This window comes from Xyrauchen texanus, chromosome 37, assembly GCF_025860055.1.
Source record: "Xyrauchen texanus isolate HMW12.3.18 chromosome 37, RBS_HiC_50CHRs, whole genome shotgun sequence".
NCBI lineage: Eukaryota > Metazoa > Chordata > Actinopteri > Cypriniformes > Catostomidae > Xyrauchen > Xyrauchen texanus.
Window position 1 is genome coordinate 2193617 of NC_068312.1, and position 23720 is coordinate 2217336.

Genomic DNA, 23720 nt, shown 5'->3' on the forward strand with positions numbered 1-23720 from the left:
CCTTAATTGATTTGTTTGGACGGCTCATTTCAATTTGAAACTGATTCATTCAAATCACTCAAAATGTTCCAACATTTTTCACAAGCATTTTTTAAATCAGTTAATTTAACTTAATTAAAAGGAGCCCGTTCAAAAGGATGATTTGTTTAACATCGGACATCCCGTAGGTACAGCAAGAAACACAACAAGGCATTTTAGACACATCCTCTACCCAAAAGCAGTTCCAAACGGTGGCAGCTGCAACATTATGCTGCCTTTGTGGAGAAGACAATCCCAGAATGCATTGTGACTAGGGCTGGGTGATATGGCAAAAAAAACAAAAACTTAAGGACCATTTATGATTTACAATTCTCGATTCAATTTTCCTACATTTTATGGTATTATTTCAAAAACGTAACTAAGACTTGATTCATTTAACATATTCCTTATCAAAGGCAACCTGTTACAAAAAAAATGTCATTATAGGAAACAAAGGTGTGTAACAGAAATGCAGAAAAAAATTGCAATATACAGAAAGTGGTCAATGGCGTAAAAGTAAAATACATTTAAATCTAATTCATTTAAAATAACACTAATGTTCAGAAATAATAGACAAAACTACAAGATACCTCAAAGCAAATTTAGGTATTATTTTTATCTAAATCAAGTCAATCTAGATATTTGTTTAGAAATCAGTATCAAGAAATAGTCATGTTTATCTAGAAATTGTTTTTAGTATATCAGTCAATTTGTTTGTATAAACACCTCCAGATATCAGAAAAATCTCAGTGTAGTTGAAAATGCAAGAAGCAAAAAGCTCAGTTTAAAATAGTGACGTCAGTCAGTGCTGTGAGCATGCGGCGCTCTCTAGCGGTACACGGTCTCTGTGTTGCTAACCTATGTTACGTTGGAGTGCGCAGCCGTGCACAGTTCCACACATGTTCAGCTTATCAGACTGATGGTGGCATAAAGCCAAGTGCTGTGAACATTTGTTTTCTCTTTTATATTCAACCATTGGTGGACTGACAGTGTATCCAACTACAGCGTCTGCTAATATTTAATGTGAAACATCAATTCCACTATTTTAAAAAATAAAGTCAAAAGCGTAAATTCAAATGAAAAAAATCGTCCAGAAACAAATCTACTGAAATATATTAATAAAAATTGTTCAATTTAGTTAAAATGAAAAATGTTACCCAATGTTTGTGTCTTTTTATGCTTATAAGTCCATTGTGGTTCTTTCTTTCAAACACTATTAGAATGAAATATGAGTTTCCGGTCCGCTTCATGTGAGTTTCTGCATGTGTTGTGAATTGCCGTTTATGAGGTTCCGTTTCGGTTAGGAAATTAAATTTGATTAAATTAATTATATTGTGTGCCCATTAACTAATGTCATTAATAATACATATCAATATTTACAAAAAAAAAGGCAGCCAAAGATGATTTTGAATATAATAATTAAAATATAATATATAATAAATATTATAACGCAGATATTTCTCTACCGTCAAAAGTTTGGAGTCACTTGACTGAAATGTTTCTCGGGATCTTAAAAATCTTTTGGTCTGAATGCGTATGATTAAATGTTTGAAATTAGTTTTGTAGACGAAAATATAATTGTGCCAACATATTCATTTATTTCATTATAAAACTAAAATGTAATAAAAAAACGTTTTTTAATTGATGACTTGGACCAAATAATAAAGAAATCAGCCAGTAAGTGCCCAGCATAGATGGGAACTCCTTCAATACTGTTTAGAAGCATCTCGGTGTGATTCCTCAAGAAGTTGCTTGAGAAAATGTCAAGAGTTCATGTCTGCAAATTCTAGACAAAGTGTGACTACTGTGAAGAAGATCAAATATCACACAGTTTTGATTTATTTTGGATTTTGTTTAGTCACAACATAATTCCCATATTTCCATTTATGTTATTCCATAGTTTTGATGACTGTACTATTCTGTAAAAAACTGTAAAAAATATATAATAAAGAATGAGTAAGTAAAACTTTTGAACAGTAGTGTGTACATATGTGGAGTGGTGGTGGTGTAGTGGTCTAAGCACATAACTGGTAATCTGGTAATCAGAATTACACTGGTTCGAACCCCACTGCCACTACCATTGTGTCCTTGAGCAAGACACTTAACTCCAGGTTGCTCCAGGGGGATTGTCGCTGTAGTAAGTCGCTTTGGATAAAAGCGTCTGCCAAATGCATAAATATAAATATATATGTGGTAGTAAGTAAAGCAGACAATACAATTAAAAATGGCAATAGAAAACACAATTTTCATTATTGGTCTACTGTTGTCTGCTCTATTTTGAATTGTTGGTCTTTGTACTCGTGCATCAGACAGACATGTTTGGAGTGTCTCACTAGTTTTCAGTATCATAGATTCTAGTCATAAGCACTTGGATCAAGTTAGATGTAGTTTCAAATGTTGAAAAACATGTCTGGAGATCCCGTCATTCTGTTGTGTTCGGTTCAGTTGTCTGAGCACAAGAGCTTGTCATCTGTGGAAGACTGTGCTGCTCTCGTTGGTTTTCTGTACAGCTGGAGTCGTGCTGACTGCCCCCTACTGACACAGATTCACTAAAACATCAAGGACCGACATCAAACTTGAAATGCTCCGATGGTGGGAATATTTCTTATTACGGAAATAATGTTTGAGTTGGGATTATCATTAATTGTGTTTTTTTAACATGTTATTTTTCATATAATTAATCACACTAAATGAATTAACATGATAAATAAACAGCTCTAGGTAAAAATACATAAATATTTTAAGTATATACTAAATAATATATATATAAAAAATACAATAAATAAAAAAGTGTTCGTGCTTGCTGGGGCAAATTCTGGCATCATTATTCACCATTAAGTTGTCACAAACCTGTATATTTTTCATCTGTGGAACTGAATCGTTATTGTGACCATCAAGCTCTAAAAGCACATAAAAGCATCAATAAACTGGTCCATATCACCGTGCACTATAGTTCTAGTCTTCTGAATCCATTAAATAGTGCGGTGTGAGAAGCAGTTTGAAATGTAAGTGTTATTTCACTGAAAATCACCCGTTTGAATCTGGTGCACATGCGAGAACGTCTTTGTTTACATCAGCGGAAAAAGGCAGAGCCGAAGGATTTGCTAACTATATTCATGTGATTTGTGTCTCTCAGGTGATGTCATCGTGAGTGTGAATGACACAATCGTGCTGGGATACACTCACGCTCAGGTGGTGAAGATATTTCAGTTTATCCCGATCGGCTCCATGGTCCAGCTGGAGCTGTGCCGTGGCTACCCGCTGCCCTTTGACCCCGATGACCCCAACACCAGCCTGGTCACCTCTGTGGCCATCCACGACAACGAGCCTATCATAGTGAACGGTCAGGAGGGGTTCGAGCCCATCCCTGGCCTGCCTGTTCAGATGGCAACTGGCGCTTCGACCGCTGGCATGGCGCCCAGCCACGAGCCCGCACCTTACATCCCCGCCACGGACACCGCACTGTTAGTGTCTGGCAATGGCTGCCTCAGCTACGGCAATGATGTCGTGACTCTAGCGTCGTCCATAGCGACACAGCCCGAGCTGATTACAGTTCACATCGAGAAGGGCGATAAAGGCTTCGGCTTCACCATCGCTGACAGTCTGATTGGAGGAGGCCAAAAGGTCAAGCAGATCGTGGATTACCAGCGATGCCGAGGGCTGAAGGAGGGAGATATCCTGATGGAGGTGAACAAGAGGAGCGTTCAGGGCATGAGCCACAACCAGGCGGTGGATCTCCTCAGCAAATGCCCACAAGGAGGTGAAGTCTCTATGCTGGTGCAGAGAGGTGAGCACATGACCCTATTTAATCATATGTTCCAGAACAAAAATCATGTTTGTTGTCAGAATAGTAATAACGTGCTCTGCCTGTGAAACCTGCCTTCCTGCGGATGTAACCAAGGCTGTGTGGGCGAAGTGAATAATATTAACCAGTAATATTGATGAAATGACTTTGACGTCACACTGCAGGCGAACACGCTTCTGGGTTCTTCAGAGCAGCAGCTGTTAATGGTGGAAATGGTCAGTAATGGAGTTTTAATGATTTTTTAAGCATAATATAATGTTAATAAAAGTTATTATAAAACTGATTTAATGGGCCTGTATGATTTGACATATGCACAATATGTATCTTCATTGCTTTAATCATTGGGCCAATAAATGTAGTGACATATTTTAGTATGTTTTTTTATTAGCATTTCCTTTAACAAACAGCCAGTGAACGTTACTGTGGCGGTGAGTGGTATGTTGTAAACCTGTTGATACGTTTATATTGTATGCAGGGTTTTTTAATCATCTGAGCATCTAGAAACTTCTGAACTCAACAGAATTTATTTTAAAATTCTTTATAACTATAGTAAATATGTTTGTTTCCTACTTCATAAAAGATATAGTTTTATATATTACAATATTACACATGACTTTCTTCATAATTTATGAAGGTCCAGACTTTTATTCTACATTGTAGCTTACTTGACCTTGTGTTAACCATAGTTAATGGATGGATGGCTCCTCAGTTGTTAGTTAGGTCATCTTTCTAAAAAAATAAACTGTTTTTTTAACTGTTATGAAAACTAATAGCCTAAACATATTTAAAAACAACTTTAATACCACATCCAAAGTTGTAATGAAAAAAGTCTATTAAAGTTGTGATAAATGTTAGTTAGTGTGTGTTGATGTGGAGATGTGAAAGTCTTGTAATTGATGCTGATGCAGGTGTTTCTCTTTCCCTCATCAGTGCTGTTCAGAATGTCTGAATGTGCTGTAGGGGTTTGAAATGGATGAATTGCTCCATAGTGCTTTAAAATAGAAAACTGTCATGTACAATTCAAATGGGTCACATGAGGCTTGTGCGTCATGATATCGTGGTGAGCCCAGTTTAATTGTGGATGTGTTCCGCTCTGCTCTATCCTGTCACCAGAGCTCATATATCGAGTGAAACCCAGTTGACACATGCGCACATGCTCCAGTATACAGTAGTAGGATAGAGAAGAGCGCATCACTTGCACGAGAGATTCTCGATGGATTCCGCGAGTCGCAAGTGATTCCAGCCTTCAGTTATCCCGCGCAAATCTACGTACCACACGAGAAGCATATTTAGCACTTATTCATCGTGCTTTAGGCGCTTTATGTCGTAAAATCTTCTTCGTTAAATTGTAGTGCATTTAGCATGCAGATTCATGTTGACTTCAGAACTTCATGACATCAGTTCGGTCATGACAACTCTCATGTTAATGTAAGTTTGACATATTGATAGGATTGTGGTCTTGGTGAACTAGACATGTGGAGCTGGGGTGGAGGAGAGTTTCTGAGAAAAAACCCATAGTGCGCATATTGATTGGCTACATCATTACAAGTCAAAGAACCTATCAGCTTGCAGCATTCAGTTTCAAGCCTGAACTTAGTCATTTACATTCATTCATGAGTTTTTGTGTCTGTTGAAATCTAAATATTCTATTCAGCCTTTATGTAATTAATTAGACTTGCCATAAAGATAAAGATTTGCTTGAAAGAGTTGTGTGTGTGTGGGTGCGTTTATGTGTGTGGGTGTGAAGATCTGTTTTGCGAGCAGCAGTATAGAGGGTTTATGAGAGATGGAAAGGGACATTGAAACCAAAGGAAGAATATGACAAATGAGTGTGTGTGTGTGTGTGTGTGGGAGAGAGATTGTGAGTGTGAAGCAAGTGAATAGAGCTACAAAGAAGCCAATGTCCGGTGAGCACTTCCACGTCATGTTCAAGGTTCCTCAACACACATTTCATAGTTTTTCCTCCTCTTCATATTCACTTCACCTTTTATTATTAATGGTGTTTGCAAAAGGAAGCATCACTGTTACTGTTGCTCATGCTGAGATGAACAAATCCCTTACCCTAAGAATTCAACTTCAACGCATAACTTCGCTTGTGCTGCATTTGTGATAATCTTCTGTTTAATCTCTTCTCTATGCTCATATCAGATCCCTCTAAAATACAGTTAGTAAATACAGTTATTGTTATTATAATGTAAAATGTGAACAACAACTAAAACTACTTTTTGATGTTTCCTGTATTAAAGACAAATACTTATAAGTATAAAGAGTAGAAAAGCTAAAAGAACTGGTAAAAAAAAAAGAAAAAAAAAGAAATTGAATAGTAAAATGAGAAATCAGTAACAGAAAACACACACACACACTCCCTGCGGTGTGCAGTACTGTATATCTCTCCATCTTGCCACTCTGTTGTTTCCATGACGATACTCAGATAAGAGTAAATGCAGAGAGAGAGAGAGAGTAATGAAATTACAGTACTGTACTGTAGCTGAGTGTGTCAGATATTACATGACTTGAACATGTATACCCCACGTCAAACTCTAATTCATTTACAATTTAATTACAAAATAATGAATTATTGTAATCAAATTACTATTTTTAATACAAAAATGAGTGTAGTGCTTTCCTTTCAAATTTTGTAATAAGATTACAATTAATGACTTTTAATTAAGTTACTTAATTACACGAGTCACATATTTGTCTAAAATAGTACTATTAGGGCTGTCAGATGATTAAAATGTTTAATTAAATTAATAACAAGATGTGCTGATTAATTATCGTATTAATCACCTAAATCAATATTTGCAGAGAAAGGTCTCCAAATGAAAAACAGTCATCTAATAATTATAAAATTATTATAAATATTTATTTTTAAATGATTTCAAATATAGTCATTCAGATTATTAAAATGCATGACATTATCATGGCAGATGAGTAAAGCTTTGATTAGGCAATACAAAAAGTGGTTTCAGGAGGCGATATACAGTCACACGCAATCTTTTGGTGCATCTCACTTTGTTTGCTTTGCGCCATAAACAATATTTTTAGGTCACTGTATTAAGTTAAACAAAGTTTGAAATAAAAAAAAAAACATGTCTTGAGATTCCTGCGTTCGGATTTACGCTCTGACCAGTTGTGTTTGAACACAAGAACGAGTCCTCATCTTGTGTGTCTGCTTGTCAGTGAGTGTGGTTTGTTGTCTGTACAGCTGGAGTTGTGTTGACTGCCCCCTGCTGAACGAGACCCCTAAAAACGTGAAGGTGAAAATTCCTTATTGTGGTTTAGAGGAAATCAGTAAAGTATATAATAGGTATCCAGATAAGTCTGTCATTAAATTAATCTGATTACAGTTTTAGAGTAGTAATTAGAAATTTGTAATGAATAACTTTTTTTGAGGAACTTACCCAACACTAATGAACCCTTCACAACAAACTAAAAGAAAAAGCACCACAAATTCCTTCATTTTACTATTCTTTACAGCTGTATAAGAGAACGCTGGCAGAAAGAACAAATGTTTCATAAGAATCAAAACAAAACATTATATTTACTTTTAAAGACACTTTTTGAACTGTCTAGTCAATGTTTTACTCTCTGCCACAATAATGCAATATATTTTTATCTGAATGTGTATATCTATCTATCTATCTATCTATCTATCTATCTATCTATCTATCTATCTGTCTGTCTGTCTGTCTGTCTGTCTGTCTGTCTGTCTGTCTATCTATCTATCTATCTATCTATCTATCTATCTATCTACCACACACACACACACACACACACACACACACACACACACACACACACACAAACACACAGACAAAGGTATGTTAAAGTAATATCACACAAGCAAGAGTGCTGTATGTCTACAGTCAGGTCCATAAATATTGGGACATCGACACAATTCTAATCTTTTTGGCTCTATACACCACCACAATGGATTTGAAATGAAACGAACAAGATGTGCTTTAACTGCAGAGTTTCAGCTTTAATTTGAGGGTATTTACATCCAAATCAGGTGAACGGTGTAGGAATTACAACAGTTTGTATGCGCGCAGACTGTATAAGACATCAGTTTATTTCTCTTCAGGAGTTTAGACCAAAAAAACACACAAATGAGTGCAAATAATACCAAGTGCATGTGCATTCTGCGCATTTAAAGACACTGTTCAGTGTTTGCGCACACTGCTGATGACGTGATTTGCGTTGCACGTCCTTTACGTGGAAAGTCGGGTAGGCAAGCACCCTGAGGATGTGTGATTGCTCCATCTGTTGTGTCTCTCAGCTGTGATAGGCCTTAATGCTGAAGCTGTTAGTTTAACTCTACTTCCCAGCTGTAGTGTAATAGTAATCCGAGCGATCATGGAGTGAGAGACAATGCCGATGACTTCAAAGAAACCGCTCGCTGACTCAGTAAATGTCAAACTTATCTGGCTCATAACACATAAAAATGTTCTTCTGTTGCCACCTGCTGGCTAAAATATTTCAACGTAACAGGGATAAATGAAAAGACACACATACTCTATTACACATCTGTGCTGATCTTACACTTTAATTTAGAACACCACGAACACAAGCGGAGTGATATCAACAGTAAAGCGTCCGAGTGCTGATCGAATCCAATCAGATATGATGATGTCATGTAATTATTTTGATAAAAAATTTTAATCAGTTGACAGCCCTAAATTAACATAATATTTGTATTCATGCATGACAACATGTAGAAGAGATTGTGTGAATTGAATTAATTGCAGTATTAATGAGCTAATATGTGTGTGTGTACAGGGGCAGAGTAGGTGTAAAATTAAAAATAACACTTGCATGTGTGTGTGTGTGTGTGTGTGTGCATGCATGAGAAGGCGGTGGATGTCACAGAAAGAAAGGGGCGGAACAAACTGAAAGCACACACACACACTCACTCACAGGCGGGTGAGTGGAGCAGCATCCTCAGGCAGCAGCTGATCACACATCCACTCCAGCACAGACACACACACACACACGCTACAGGACTGCACCTGCATCCAGCGAGTGATGCAGAAGAGAAACTGAAGCTGTGCCCCTCTGTGTGTGATGTAAAGGCTTTGTGTTTGTATAATGTGATGATCTCTCTGTCTCTCTGCCGCTGTCTCACAGGAGTCCTGCAGCCCAAGAGAAGCCCTAAAGTGCTGGTAAGACAACTTCATTTGTATCTGTCTTTCTCTCTTCTCATTTACCGATCACTCCTTTATTTCCTCTCCACGCGTCTCATGTGTGAGAATGTCTGTCTTGTGATATTAGTCTTGAACTTTCTCTGCTTGTCAGTGTCTATTTCTTACACTTATGTTCTTTGACTTCCCTAACCTAATTGGTTTGGTCATTTTGAGTTGATCAGCATGGGTCGATAAGCTTGTCTGATTGGCTCAGTAGCAGAAGTGGCCATTTCACCTGGTGTCTACTGACAGTATTGCAAATGGATGAGGCACATTTTTCAAATAATGTGAGGAGGGGTCATAGTGTGAGGAACGGCAGCCTGTGTAGTTTTTGGTGCCCCCTTAGGGTAAGATGGTGTCCCCATAGGGAGTAGGTGCACCACGCAGACTGCATAATTTACAAATAGGGCGCAACAGTACTAGTCAATAATACTACAGTAAAGATGAAAAATTCCAAGACATTGACTGTGTATTAAGATTGTCCCTTACCATAGCCTTCTCAGTTTTAGCAATAAATGCTTTTTGAGTTATTAATAATAAAAAGTGTATATCCTTTTTATATGCTTAGAACTTTTCTGACCCATGATTTATATTTAAAAAACGAAATTTGATTACTTATCTTTATCTTATTTACATATACATCTCTGTTGGTTCCTATGTGTTTTTTACATTTTTGTTTGTTTGTTTTGTTATTTACTTTTTTTAGGATTTTTTTTTTCCCTTCACCTGTACTTCTTGTCTTTATGACTTAATGACCGCATTCATGCGATGTTGGATCTGTGAAATTTTGTACATCTTATTGAACATTTATATTGAACTGTCTGTTCCCCTTCTGTCGCTCTCTCCACGTTGTGTCGGAGAAGCGACACTAGGGGTCTCTCTTGAGCGCTGATATTCACCTCTGATCTTATTGAAAAGGGCCAATGGGAGTTGGCAGTCAGTATTTGCATACCCGCCCCGACATACGGGTATTTAAGCGGGGCAAATACAGGAGTTCATTCAGAAAATTTCTTCGAGCCGATGGTCTGTCTGCAGTTTGCTGCGAAGTTACACGCCACTTAAACGCTCCTGTTTTCCTCTGACGTTCTGCATGCTGTTGGATCTTGACGGCGCACAACAGCTGCTTTCTCCTTCTCAGTGCACGGCGTGCATTGTTGCCCTTAGCGCTACGACAGCGCAGACACGCACACACACACACTGTGTATTAAAAGAGTTTTTACTAAAAGAGTAGTTTTCTAAAAGAGCAAACACAGCGGCGCTTGAACGCCCTTTTAAGGACACGCCTTTTTCAAGATGCCTTTCCGCCTCTGTGTCGCTCCTGGATGCGTAGAGTGCTCTCTGCTTCAGACAGCCACAGGCGCTGTCTCGTGTGTTTGGGCCGCAATCACACCGAGGCGGCGTTGTAGGATGGTTCATGTTCTCACCGCGAGAACATGACCATGACCATGTTATGGTCGCTGCTCGCTTTCAACAGAAAGCAGCTACCCCAGCTGCACCTCGCGATTGCTCCTTCTTCCCACGGGATTAAGGATGGTGCGGTTGGCGCTGGGGCGATTTGGGGCGGCAGCGGTGCAGTTTCGCCGGTAGCCCCCGCGAACCTCCCGTTCTCGACACGCCGCTGGTCTCCGCCCACGCCAGCGGCTATAGCGGCTCGCCTCACGGCCCGGCTGTCTATCCTCCCGAGTCCGAGCAGATGAGCTCGCCACTGCATCGGAGAGTGCGGTGTCTGATGCCGAGGACTCCCTGGACTGCCGCTCGGGCCAGCAGGCCCAGGCTGAGGCCGACGCCAGATGTCCGACATGCTTGCCCGGCCGCCTTGAGCGTGGGGTTGGACTGGAACCCTCCATCCTTCCCACAGCCTTCTCGGTTGGATGATTGGTTTCTGGGGCAGCGCACCGCTCATGCGCCTCGCGATCCCCCGGTCCCTTTCTTCCCGGAGGTGCATGATGAGCTGACGCCCACGTGGAGAGCCCCGCCTCCGCCGTCTAGGTGCCACCCGCTCCACTCTCTCCACCCTCGACGGCGGAGAGCCCACGGTACGACGCGATTCCCCAGGTTGATAGGGCAGTTGCGCACCATCTATGCCCTGGTAGCCCTACCTCCTGGCAGGGTCGCCTCATACTCCCATCCAAGCCCTGTAGGACAACATCCTCGCTAACGCCAAGGCCTACACTACGGCTGGACGCCGCTGCCTCCGCCTCTGCATGCAATGGCCCTCCTGCAAGTCCACCAGGACAAAGCTCTCAGAAACATGCACAGGGGTGGACCTGATCCTGATGTGCTGCAGGAACTGCGCCAGCGCACTCGACCTCGCCCTGAGAGCGACTTAAGGCCACAGCGCAGGCACTCGACAGACGATGGCCACCCTAGTGGTCCAGGAACGCCATCTTTGGCTCAACCTGGTCGAGATGCGTGAGGCTGACAAAAACCACTTCCTGGATGCACCTGTCTCCCAAATTGGCCTTTTCGGTGACACCATCGAGGACTTCGCCCAACAGTTCTCCTCAGGTGAAGAAGCAGACGGAGGCCATTTCGCGACATCATGCCCCCGCCGAGACCTGCCGCCACGGGCCCTGCCCCGCCTGTCCGCCGAGGGCGCCCCCTACGAGGAAACCAGCTCCTGCTCCGCCTCAACCCGGCCCAGCTCTCAGCCCCAGCGCCGAAGCACTCCGCAGGCGGCGACGCCCCTGTCTCACGTAACCCCTCCAGGACCCGGAAGGCTCCTGCCGCTCCTGAGACAGCCGACCCAGAGCCAAGACGCTAGCTCCGGAGGTGGTAAGACCGCCCGCCCCCGGTGGAGGGCCGGAGGAGAATCCTTTGTTTTTTCATTTGCCACACCCCTGACGGGGCTGTGGTACCCACATTCTCAATAAAAGAGCTATTTCCTTTGCCTCTGGGTCACCTGGCTCGCAAATGCCGCTTTCACGGCAATGTGCTTTCAGATCACAACAGTCCCGTACACCGGATGCGGCGATCCCGCCTTCCGCCTGCCCACGACTGTCCCACCGGCCGGCCGGTTCAGACGAGTCCAGAGGACGCCAACATCAGACCTCCTCCTCAGTCAAGAACCCGCCCTGCCGGTGCGCGTGAGCAACGTAAGTGCTTTGAGTCTATTCTCAGCACCTCAGCCTCAGGCCGCAACGGCCGCCTGACGCTGCATTACCTGTTCCGCCCGCTGCAGGCCCCGCCGGTACGCCCAAAATACTCGCCCCTTTGGTGCCCCTAGCGCAGAGTTGGGAAGCGTGGCTTCGCTTCCCAACGCATCACGCTGGCTGCACTGGACCATTCGACTCAGTTACGCAATTCAGTTTGCCCAGCTCCCGCCCCCTTCAGGGCGCCCGCTTCAGCAGTACACGGCGAGCACGCCAGATCCCTCCAACTGCGAACTCTCTTAGCCAAGGGCGCTGTAGAGCCCGGCCCTCCAACCGAAATGAGGAAGGGTTTCTACAGCCCTTACTTCATTGTACCCAAGAAAGGCGGCGGCTTACGTACTCAATCCTGGACTTGCGAAGTTTTCAATCAGGCCTTGTTAAAACTCCTGCTCAAAATGCTTACGCAGAGAAATATTCTGGCTGGCGCTCAGCATCTAGATTGGTTCGCAGCGGTGGACCTGAAGGACGCAGATTTCCACGCCTCAATTCTGCCACGTACATCGACCCTTCCTACGGTTCAGCGCTCGACGGCCAGGCGCTTCAGTACAAGGTCCTCCCCTTCGCCTGTCTTTGTCCCCTCGCCTTCACGAAAGTCGCAGAGGCTGCCCTTGCCCCGCCACGTAGTAGCCGGCATCCGCGATTCTCAACTACCTCGACGACTGGCTCATCCTAGCACACTCTCGAGAGTTACTATGCACACACAGAGACCAGGTGCTCCGCACCTCAGCCGCTTGGGGCTTCAGGTCAACTGGGAAAAGAGCAAGCTCACTCCGTTCAGAGCATCTCTTTCTCGGGTTGGAGTTAGACTCAGTCTCAATGACAGCACGCCTCACGAGCGAAGCGTGCTCAGTCGGTGCTGGACTGCCTCGCCTCCTTCAAGCCAGGAACAGTGGTCCCTCTAAAACTTTTCCAGAGGCTCCTGGGGCATATGGCGCCCTCCCATGGCGGTCGCTACGCTGGGGTTGATGCATATGAGACCACTCCAGCACTGGCTCCAGACTCGAGTCCCGAGACAAGCATGGCACCGCGGCACGATCGGGTAAGGATCACCCACGCCTGCCTCAAAACACTCCGACCCTGGACAGACCTCTGCTTTTTACGGGCAGGAGTGCCCCTGCAGCAGGTGTCCCGACGCTGCCCTGGTCACAACCGACGCCTCCGGTCCGGTGGGGTGCCGTAGTGCAGCGGGCACGCAGCAGCGGGCCATTGGAAAGGGGCCCCGCTGCGCTGGCACATCAATTGCCTGGAGTTGCTGACCGCCCTTCTTGCTCTCAGGAAGTTCCTCCCGCTAGTTCGGGACAAACATGTCCTCATGAGATTGGACAGCACCACGGTGGTGGCGCATATAATCGCCAAGGCGCGCGACGCCCCGCCACATGTCACAACTTGCCCGCCGCCTCCTCCTATGGAGCCAGCAGCTTACTCAAGTCAAGCTCACGCCAGTAGCGGACGCCGCTATCACGACAACGCCTGCCCGGCAGGGAGTGGAGGCTTCACCCCAGTCGGTCCAGCTGATTTGGGAACGGTTTGGCAAGGCCCAGGTAGACCTGTTCGCGCCCAGGAAACCTCCCACTGCCCGCTCTGGTATGCTCCTAACAGAGGCTCCCTCGACAGACGCGCTGGCACACAGCTGGCTCCTCGGGCCGCGCAAGCACGCATTTCCCCAGTGAGCCTTCTTGCACCGGTGCTGTGCAAGGTCAGGAGGACGAGGAGCAAGTCACGCTGGTGGCCCCCTACTGGCCCACTCGGACTTGGTTCTCGGAACTCAGGCTCCTCGCGACAGCTCCTCCCTGGCGAATTCCCCTGAGAAAGGACCTCCTCTCTCAGGGACAGGGCACGCTCTGGCACCCGCCCAGACCTCTGGAACCTCCACGCCTGGTCCCTGGACGGATGCGGAAGAGCTAGCCGGCTTACCGGCGCAATCGCTAGAATACCATCAACCAAGCCAGAGCTCCTCTACCAGGCACCTTTACGCTCTAAAGTGGCGCTTTGTTCGCAGATTGGTGTTCTTCCCGAGTCGAAGACCCGCAGAGATGTGCGATTAGGTCAGTGCTTCTGTTCCTACAGGAGAGGCTGGACAGGAGGCTGTCCCCGCCCACCCTCAAGGTGTATGTTGCCGCTCATCGCACCACCACGCATCCTGTAGACGGCAAGTCTTTGGGTAAGCACGCACCTGATCCTCAGGTTCCTGAGAGGCTCCGGAGGTTGAATCCCTCCCGCCAGGCCTAGTTCCCTCCTGGGATCTCTCGGTAGTCTTGGCAGGACTCCAGAGACCTCCCTTCGAGCCACTCGAATCAGTTGGACTCAGGGCCCTCTCTCTAAGACGGCCCTGCTGATCGGCCAGCCTCCATTAAGAGGGTCGGGACCTGCAAGCGCTCTCTGTCAGCTTACACTTGCCTGGAGTTCGGTCCGCAGATACGCCTGTGATCCTAAGACCGCGACCGGGCTATGTGCCCAAGGTTACTACCACACCATTCCGAGATCAGGTAGTGAACCTGCAAGCGCTGCCCCGGAGGAGGCAGACCCAGCCCTTTTGTTGCTGTGTCCAGTGCGCGCCCTGCGATTTACCTGGACCGCACACAGAGCACCAGATGCTCTGAGCAGCTCTTTGTCTGCTTTGGGGACGGCAGAAAGGGAATGCCGCCTCCAAACAGAGGCTCGCCCACTGGGTTGTCGATGCCATCACACTGGCTTATCACACCCAGGTCGCGCCCCTACCCCTACGGGTCCGAGCTCACTCAGCAAGGGGTGTTAGCGCCCTCGTGGGCACTGGCCAAGGGCACCTCCCTAGCAGACATCTGTAGAGCCGCTGGTTGGGCAACACCCAACCCCTTCAGCGAGGTTTTACAACCTCCGCGATTGAGTCGGTTGTGTCTCGTGTTTTCTCAGGTCCGAGCCCGTAGAACTCGGGTAACACGTAGACCGACCGCCGGGTGGATCGCTATGCTCAGCCCTTTTCCTGACATCAAGGTAAAGTAGTGCGCTTCTTCCCAGGGCTTCCCACTCCGAGTCGGGCCCCTGGTCGATTCCTCCCCAGCCCTCCGGGTCCACGGTACAGCGGAGGAACTCGCCGACCCAAGCCACTGCAGGTACCCTGATGGCCACCCTGTACTGGTATAGGGGCTCCACAGGTAAAATAAGAAGGCCTCCTGTTCGGACTACCCCTGTGTGTAATTCCATGGTTCTGTCCCCTTACGAGCGGACCCCCGTGTCTCCCTTAGGCAGTTACAGCTGCCTCGGTCGCCGTGCTGTAGCAACTCCCCCCTTTCGAGGCTGGATCTACCGCCGCACCATACTTTCCACACGAGCCCTAAGACGGCCGTGTGACATGTCTACCACTTTTCCTCCCCAAGAAAAAGTGCAGGTGTGGTCTCCGCGAGGGTCTGGGTAAGACCCCTTCCCTATATGCGTAACGGGCCCCGGCCGTGATTGCTCTATGCGAGAAACATAGAGAGAAAAGAGGCCCAGCCAGGCTGGCCCGCTCCCATGTTGGCAACATCGCCTTGTTCCTCCCAGGGTAACTAGAAGGACTCCGATGTTCTTATGGGGCATTGGGGAAGAGTACGTGCAGCCAGGTACAGACGATGCGTGGCACTGGATGAATCCCTGCCCGCCTCTGTATCGGGCGGTCCACGTACAAGTTTCAGCGCATGGCAAGATTGGAATGGGTCCCCTAGTGTCGCTTCTCCGACACAACGTGGAGAGAGCGACAGAAGGGGAACGCTTGGTTACGTATGTAACCTCCGCTCCCGAGGGAGGGAACGACACGCTGTGTCTTTCCTCCGCCATGTCGCTGAACCGAGCCACTGTTGTGGCCGGACCATTTCCGCTCCTCAGAAAAATCCTGAATGAACTCCCGTGATTTGCCCCGCTTAAATACCCGTGATGTCCGGGGCGGGTATGCAAATACTGACTGCCAACTCCCATTGGCCCTTTTCAATAAGATCAGAGGTGAATATCGGCGCTCAAGAGAGACCCCTAGTGTCGCTTCTCCGACACAACGTGTCGTTCCCTCCCTCGGGGAACGGAGGTTACATACGTAACCAAACGTTTTTCATTAAAAAATATCCACTGTTTTGGCACAATATGTGGACTTTTCAGACAGTTCCTTACCACACTCGCTGTAGTATTAGCACGTTTCTGCACAATGTGTGGACTTTTCAGACGGTCCCTTACCCACCTTATAAAAATCGATATATAAAAATTTCCAATTTGTATCAGTGTTAAATTAACAATCTGGAACGATTACGCCGTGACGCCGTCTGACCATTTTATGGGACAAATCACGTCCCGAATTGATTTGATATGGACACATCACAGTGAAGTGTGGATGCAGAAAATTATGAGTTTATTGGGAGAAATTGTAAATCAGGAGTACAGCGGGAGGAGGGGTGGATAATCGGGTGAAACAAGGTAAAATCGGGAGTGTTGGCGTGTATGAACTCACTCCTCTCTATAGATACAGTATCATATCGGCATTGGACATTAAACAATTCATATCGGTCGACCACTACTGATGTCGTGACAGAAGTAGATAAAGAATGCAGAAATGAAGGGTGTTTCATAACAGTTAATAAATCAAATCTTCCATTTTAGATTTCATAATACATGTTTAGTTTGGAAGAGGCCTAATACTATATTAGACTATTTTACTATGAAACATAAAAATACATTTTTCCAGCTGAGACCATAAAAAGAATCCACAAAACACACAGGAGAGGTAAACAGGTGTAGTGCTAAACATTTCTAAGTGATAGGATAATTTTAATCTATGCTTAATTTGCTTAAACTGCTCACAACTCATAGCCACATGGCAACATCCCAGAACACCATAGTAACCACATAGCAACACCCTAGCAACACCCTAGCAACCACACAGCAATGTGTTAAAACCACTCAGAACTTATAGCCAAATAGCAATGCCATAGAAATCACCCAGAACACCCTAATGACCACATAGCAATGCCTTAGCAACCACCCAAAGTACCTTAGCAACCTCCAAGAACACCCTAGAACCACATAGCAATGTGCTAAACATTTCTAAATGATTTTCATCTATGCTTAATGTGCTTAAACCACGCAGAACTCACAAAGCAACACAACAGAAACCACACAGAACACCATAGTGACAACATAGCAATGTGATAAAACTGCTCAGAAGTCATAGCCTGATAGCAACACCCCAGACACAACACAGAACATCCTAGTGACCACATACTGTAGCAAGGCCCTAGCAACCACCCAAAGTACACTAGTAATCTCCCAGAACACCACAGAACCACATAGCAATGTGCTAAAACCGCTCAGAACTCATAGCCATATAGAAATGCCCTAGCAACCACCCAGAACACCCTAGCAACCATCTAGAAATGTGCTATAACCACTTAAAACTCATTGCCATGTTGAACCGCCCTAGCAACCATCCAGAACACCCTAACAACCACAAAGCATTGTGTGCATTTCAGTCATTCACTCATCATTCGACCTTGTGTGATTGTACCTCCTCTCGCTCTCCCTCCCTGAGCTGTCTTTTTTTAGTTCTGTCCTCTTTATTTGTTCATTTTTTCCTCCCCGCCCCCATCCTGCACTAAATTCCATCTTCCTTTCTTCATTTGTCTTTTTACCCTTTCTCTCTGTCATGCCATTCCCTGTTTCTAGGTCGACACAGTCATGTCATTGTCATGTTGGGCAGTGTATCTCTCCATCCTACAACTATAATTCACCTTTCAAATGATTCCATGGTGCTTCCTCCCATCATTTTGAGGGATAGTTCAACCAATAATGAAAATTCTGTCATCATTTGCTCGACTTTGTCATTCCAAACCCTTGCTTTCTTCTGTGGACCACAAAGGGAGATGTCTAGCAGCATATTCACGCTGCTCTTTTCCATACAGTGATAGGAAGTAAATGATGATGAAAACATTGGTTGTGTGTGTCTCTCAGCAGTTGGAGAGGAAGGACAGTCAGAGCAGCTCTCAGCACAGTGTGTGCAGTCACCGCAGCACACACACAGACTCGCCTGCTCGTCCAGGTCCCGTCGTGCCCAGCGACACGCTGGTGGCCCCCCCAACCGTACCGCCACCTCCCAACCAGCCTCTGCCCGTGCTGCCCCCCTTTGACCCTCTAGCGGCCAATGGGACGCTCCAGAAGAAACCGGACCCTTTCAAGATCTGGGCTCAGTCCAGGAGCATGTACGAGAGCCGCAGTGAGTATCCCACCTTCATTCTCTCAGTGGTTACAGCCCTGAACTTTATCAGTTGAACTGGCAGCCTTACATATCAGAGCAGACTCTTACTCTCATGTATTTTTCACAACATTGCTTTTTTTAGCATGCATCTATTGTGGAGTAACAAGTTAACACGGTCTTCTCTCACATTATCCTAGTGCATTTCTTCTTAAAGGGGCAGTTCACCCAAAAATAGAAATGTTGTTACATACTCGGATGATGAATGTAAAAATGATTTTGTTTCGTACAATGTAAGCCAATGGGGTCCAAATCTTTCAAGCTCCAAAAAGTATGTTCAGGCAGCATAAAGGTAATCCAAATACAACTCCAGTGGTTCAATCCATGTCTTCTGAAGCGATGTGATCAGTTTTGGGTGAGAAACAGACCAAAATGTTACTCCTTTTTCACTAGAGATCTTGACATCTGCAGTCTCTGATTACAATTTTTCATACTTGACACATGTGCAGAGCACTGTACACAAACCAGACACAGTGTCGCCAGGTTCACTGTTTCCATGCCCAGTCCGGCTATTTGGAAAATGCAGACTTGAGTTGAAATAATAGTCACAGGATGAGCTTTTTTAACTACCTTTAAAATGGGCTGCGGTCACCAAAATGTTGATGGTAAAGACTAGAAAATTGGAATGCTTAAAATGTATTAGTGATGTACACAGTGAAACAGGGAATGGTTCATGGCAACCATTTGAAGTGTGCACTGTGTTCTATTTGGGTACATTTCAAGATTGATAGTGAAAAAGGGCTTACATTTGGTCTGTTTCTCACCTAAAGCAATCATATTACTTCAGAAGATGTGAAATATATGTATGGATTACAGTTATGCTGCCTTGTTGTGGTTTATGGAGCTTGAACTTGATCCCCATTGACTTGCATTGTAGGAGAAAGTTATTAGCATGTTAATCATGTTTAGTTGATGTATTCCTTTAATTGTTGCATTCTAAAATATGATTGTCATACCATTTTTAATAATATGAACAAATTTGACCAAATTCATTATGATGTTTAACAAGTGTGCGTTTCCCTTTAAAAGATTCATCCATTATGTTTGAGTCATTCTCATATTTGAAGAGTGATGCTGTCAGGACTCTGCATTGTTAGCCAACATCAGATGTTACCTGCACCCACAGTCTTCATTATATTTAGTATGAAATAAAGCTGTAGTTTGACTTGCGCTATAAAGATGATGCCAGTAACGTTTCAGCTTAATGTAGGGGTGGAAGATTGTGATTATTTTTTAAATGATTCTGGATCGATCCACACAAATTAATAAAGAGAATTTTACAATCAGTTTTAATTATTAAGTTTCATGTTTTTTTAGCTTATTTTTATTGGCAGGTAGGCAATGTTTTCGTATATTATGAAATCAGCACAGAATGTTGCAACTTATTAAAGATGTGCATCACGATACTGTTGCAGATAGGGCTGTCGATTAAATGTTAATTTGGTGTGATTAATTACAGTGTATAAAAAATAGTATGGTAATTATTTTTCCTGACCCATTGGTAAATTCCATGAAAAAGTGCGTAGTTTCCTACCGTCAGAGCAATTCACACTTGAAGTTCCGTAAATGTAACTTTGTGTTTTTCCGAGGTGTGTCAGCAGGGGGCAGTCAGGGGGCCTCAACAAACCTCACAAGCAGCGCAGCCACAGAATGAGAGCTGTTCACACAGGATACGTTCTTGACAGCTGGCAACAATCTCCAGACACCACTTTCATAGTTTTAACTACTTTTATCTTGACACAGCGTCCTAAAAACATAGCGTTTTATGATACTGAAAACCAGTGAGATGCTTCAAAAGTGTCCGTCTGATGCATATGTATACATAAATCGTAAATACAATAAAAAATAGTGCCGAGAGAATGCAAGAACTCATCATTTGAGAACAGAACAAACTCTAAAACTCTTGCAAAATTGATTGCTGTTGACTATGAGCTTGTTCAATGATATATGAACTTCTAAAGCCACATTTGTATTGTCTAATCAATGCTTTCCTCGTCTGCAAAAAATTATAATCATGCATTTCAAAATATTATTTACTGTATATATACTGTTTATAAATATATATATAAATAATATTATATACTGTATTTGAGGTCCTTTCTTAGCATATATTCATATACAGGTATGAGATTAGGCTGATTAATTAATTGACGATGTCATGCAATTATTTTGAAGAAGAATTTGAATCGATTGAAACCCCCTGAAATGAAATCGTGATGTGCCAACCATTGTATTTATGTTCTTGTGATTGGTTGTGCATATGCACACAGGCATGTTTGGTGGCAGATTGAACCGTGATTCCTGGTGGCTCCCGTTCATAGTGCCAATTCCCAGTCAGGCCTGTTAATCGCTCCACATAGAGTAAGCAGGCCAGCCAGACCTTTTAAAAAATCAGTGTGTGGCTTCCTGACATGGGCAGGACAATTAAACGTTTCTTGCTAAGCGTCTGTGGTGAACATTATGTTGTTTCCTGTGTGGGAGCCATGCGCTGTTCAGGCTCACTGATTGGCCGATGGTTAGTCTAAGTCAGCATGAAATGTGATTGGGCCAGGAAGAGTTCACGGTAGATGGGTGAGGTGTTAGAAAACACTGGTTATCTTCAGTTTGCAAATGAATTACTATACAGTGCTATTAGAAGTACTACAGTTGTGTTATTATAATTTTTATATAATTAATCACGCTAAATTGATAGCACTATTTGTGATATATACCTTTGTCATAATATAAAATGACACATATTGTGTTATACCACTAATTGTTTGTAGATAATTAATAGTTGTTTTTATATGCAGTGCCGGATTCTCAAGAGCAGGACATTTTCCTGTGGAGGAAAGACACTGGCTTTGGTTTTAGGATCCTGGGAGGAAACGAACCCGGAGAACCAGTGAGTTAGAACACACACACACACACACACACACACACACACACACACACACACACACACACACACACACACACACACACACACACACACACACACACACACACACACACACACGTTGTGTTTCCATGTTTTATGGGGACTTTCCATAGACATAATGGTTTTTATACTGTACAAACTTTATATTCTATCCCCTAAACCTAACCCTACCCCTAAACCTAACCCTCACAGAAAACTTTCTGCATTTTTACATTTTCAAAAAACATCATTTAGTATGATTTATAAGCTGTTTTCCTCATGGGGACCGACAAAATGTCCCCACAAGGTCAAAAATTTCGGGTTTTACTATCCTTATGGGGACATTTGGTCCCCACAAAGTGATAAATACACGCTACACACACACACACACACACACACACACACACACACACACACACACAACAACAACAACAACAACAACAACAACAACAACAACAAATAAAACAGCACTTCCTGTTATACAGTGTGGAGCTGTGCATTGTTACCTAAATAAAAGTGCAGAAACAGATGTTATGTATGCACTGGAGTTTTGCTATAGTCAATGACATCCTCAAATGCTCTATTCCAAAACCAAGTGAGCTGCCTTGCTGTCTGCTGTCTTTATAGGCAGCATCCTAGCCAGCATGGACCCTCACAAGTGACTGATTTGGAGAGTTCAACATTGGCAAATAGCGCTCCTCACGTGAAGTGCTCAGGAGACTTGATTAACGATTGTATTAAATTGACTTTGATGTTTGCTCCAGCCAATCAGCATCCAGAAACTGTCCTGCTTTTCATGCTAATATTCCGAAACTGTTCTTCTGCCCTACTCGCCTCTTTCCTTTCATCCTCAAAATTTCCCGATATGTATTTCAGATCTACATCGGGCACATAGTGAAGTACGGGGCGGCGGATGAGGACGGGCGTCTGCGGTCTGGAGACGAGCTCATTTGTGTTGATGGCACAGCTGTGGTGGGCAAGTCTCATCAACTGGTGGTTCAACTCATGCAGCAGGCAGCTAAACAGGGCCACGTCAACCTCACTGTGCGACGCAAGACTAGTTATGGTGGTAAATACACACACGTACAGTATACTTTAGAATTATGATGCTTTTGAATATTATGCTGGTTAAAATATTCTTTCATTTTGTATTTACAATTTCACTTTATTTGTTCTTACTTTTAATATTTCATTGTTTTGTTTCAATAGTAATAGTTTTAGTTTTCATTCCTTTACATTAGAAAGTCCATTTTCAGATATTTTCATAATATCCTGGAAATTAATGGTCAATTAGTCGATTAATCATTAACGTTAATATCGCAAAATGCACATGGAGGATTCCAAATAATATGTGCATGTAGCCTACTGTTTAAATATAATTGAAATTTATATACTTAAGAAATGCAACTATTGGCATTTTCCTCCTCAAATATTCTTTCAGTTCAGTGTATTTCAATACGTTTAGTACCAATTTGTGTATTGTTTAATTACTGTTAATAATAACTTGTATACAAGATACATATTTGAGTTCATTTAAAATTCACGTTACGATATTTCAGATCTTTGGACATATTTATTTTCTTTTAAATGAAGTAATATCATAACACACCGTGTTACAGTACATGACATTGCACTTCTCTGAATGTGCGGATGTAATTTTAGGTTGGGATAAAACAAGCAGACCGGCTGTACTGTGTGTGTACTTTCACATGCTGTGACAGTTTATGTAGAAAACATAATGTTAATTTATAGAGAAACTCCAACACTGATTGCATTGAGCTCGCTTCATCTTCATCTGTGTGTCTGTGTAGTTCTTCTCCTGTGATGCGGACAAAATGTGACGTGCAGCGCGTAAGCGGCAGTGCGCCCTCTAGCGGCGTTATACAAATAAAAATCACTTGACTTGATTTTTTCTGAAATTGATCAATCGACTATCACTAAGCTTAATTAATCAAATTAATAATAACAATTAATTGATTATCAATGCAAGTCAACTCAGATTTATTTGTATAGAGCTTTTCACAATGGACGTTGTTTCAAAGCAGCTGTACAGGAAATTAAGCTATAACTGAAATGAATTAATATAATGATAATAATAATATTTATGTTTAGAACTATTAGTGGTTTAAATGATTAAACTAAGTAAGTGTTTTTGGTCAATGATTTATCAAAATGATTTGTATGAAGTATAAGTTTTAATGTTAAAGTCCTTGATCAATCAATCATTAATATCCCTTATTAACACATCATCACAAATTAGTCATCTTTCCATCCAAGTTACAAATGTCATTTCTGTGAGAAATTGTAATATTGCAAAAACTATTTGCAAATAAAGTACGTTTCCATCCCATGTTTTTAAGAGAAGAAAATCGTCACTTCTGGGGAAACTGGCTCAAAATAGGAATGAAAACAGAAG

The 23720-nt window shown here is 43.5% G+C and overlaps 1 protein-coding gene across 1 annotated transcript in view; it reads left to right on the forward strand.

Moving 5' to 3' along the window:
• Positions 1-23720, forward strand: part of LOC127631246 (membrane-associated guanylate kinase, WW and PDZ domain-containing protein 1-like) — a 76356-nt gene that overhangs the window by 22457 nt on the left and 30179 nt on the right. The window contains exons 10-14 of the mRNA XM_052109314.1: positions 3155-3805; positions 8954-8988; positions 18105-18366; positions 21198-21289; positions 22181-22373. Of these exons, the coding sequence (XP_051965274.1) occupies positions 3155-3805; positions 8954-8988; positions 18105-18366; positions 21198-21289; positions 22181-22373 (1233 nt within the window). The remainder of the gene's footprint in view (positions 1-3154; positions 3806-8953; positions 8989-18104; positions 18367-21197; positions 21290-22180; positions 22374-23720) is intronic.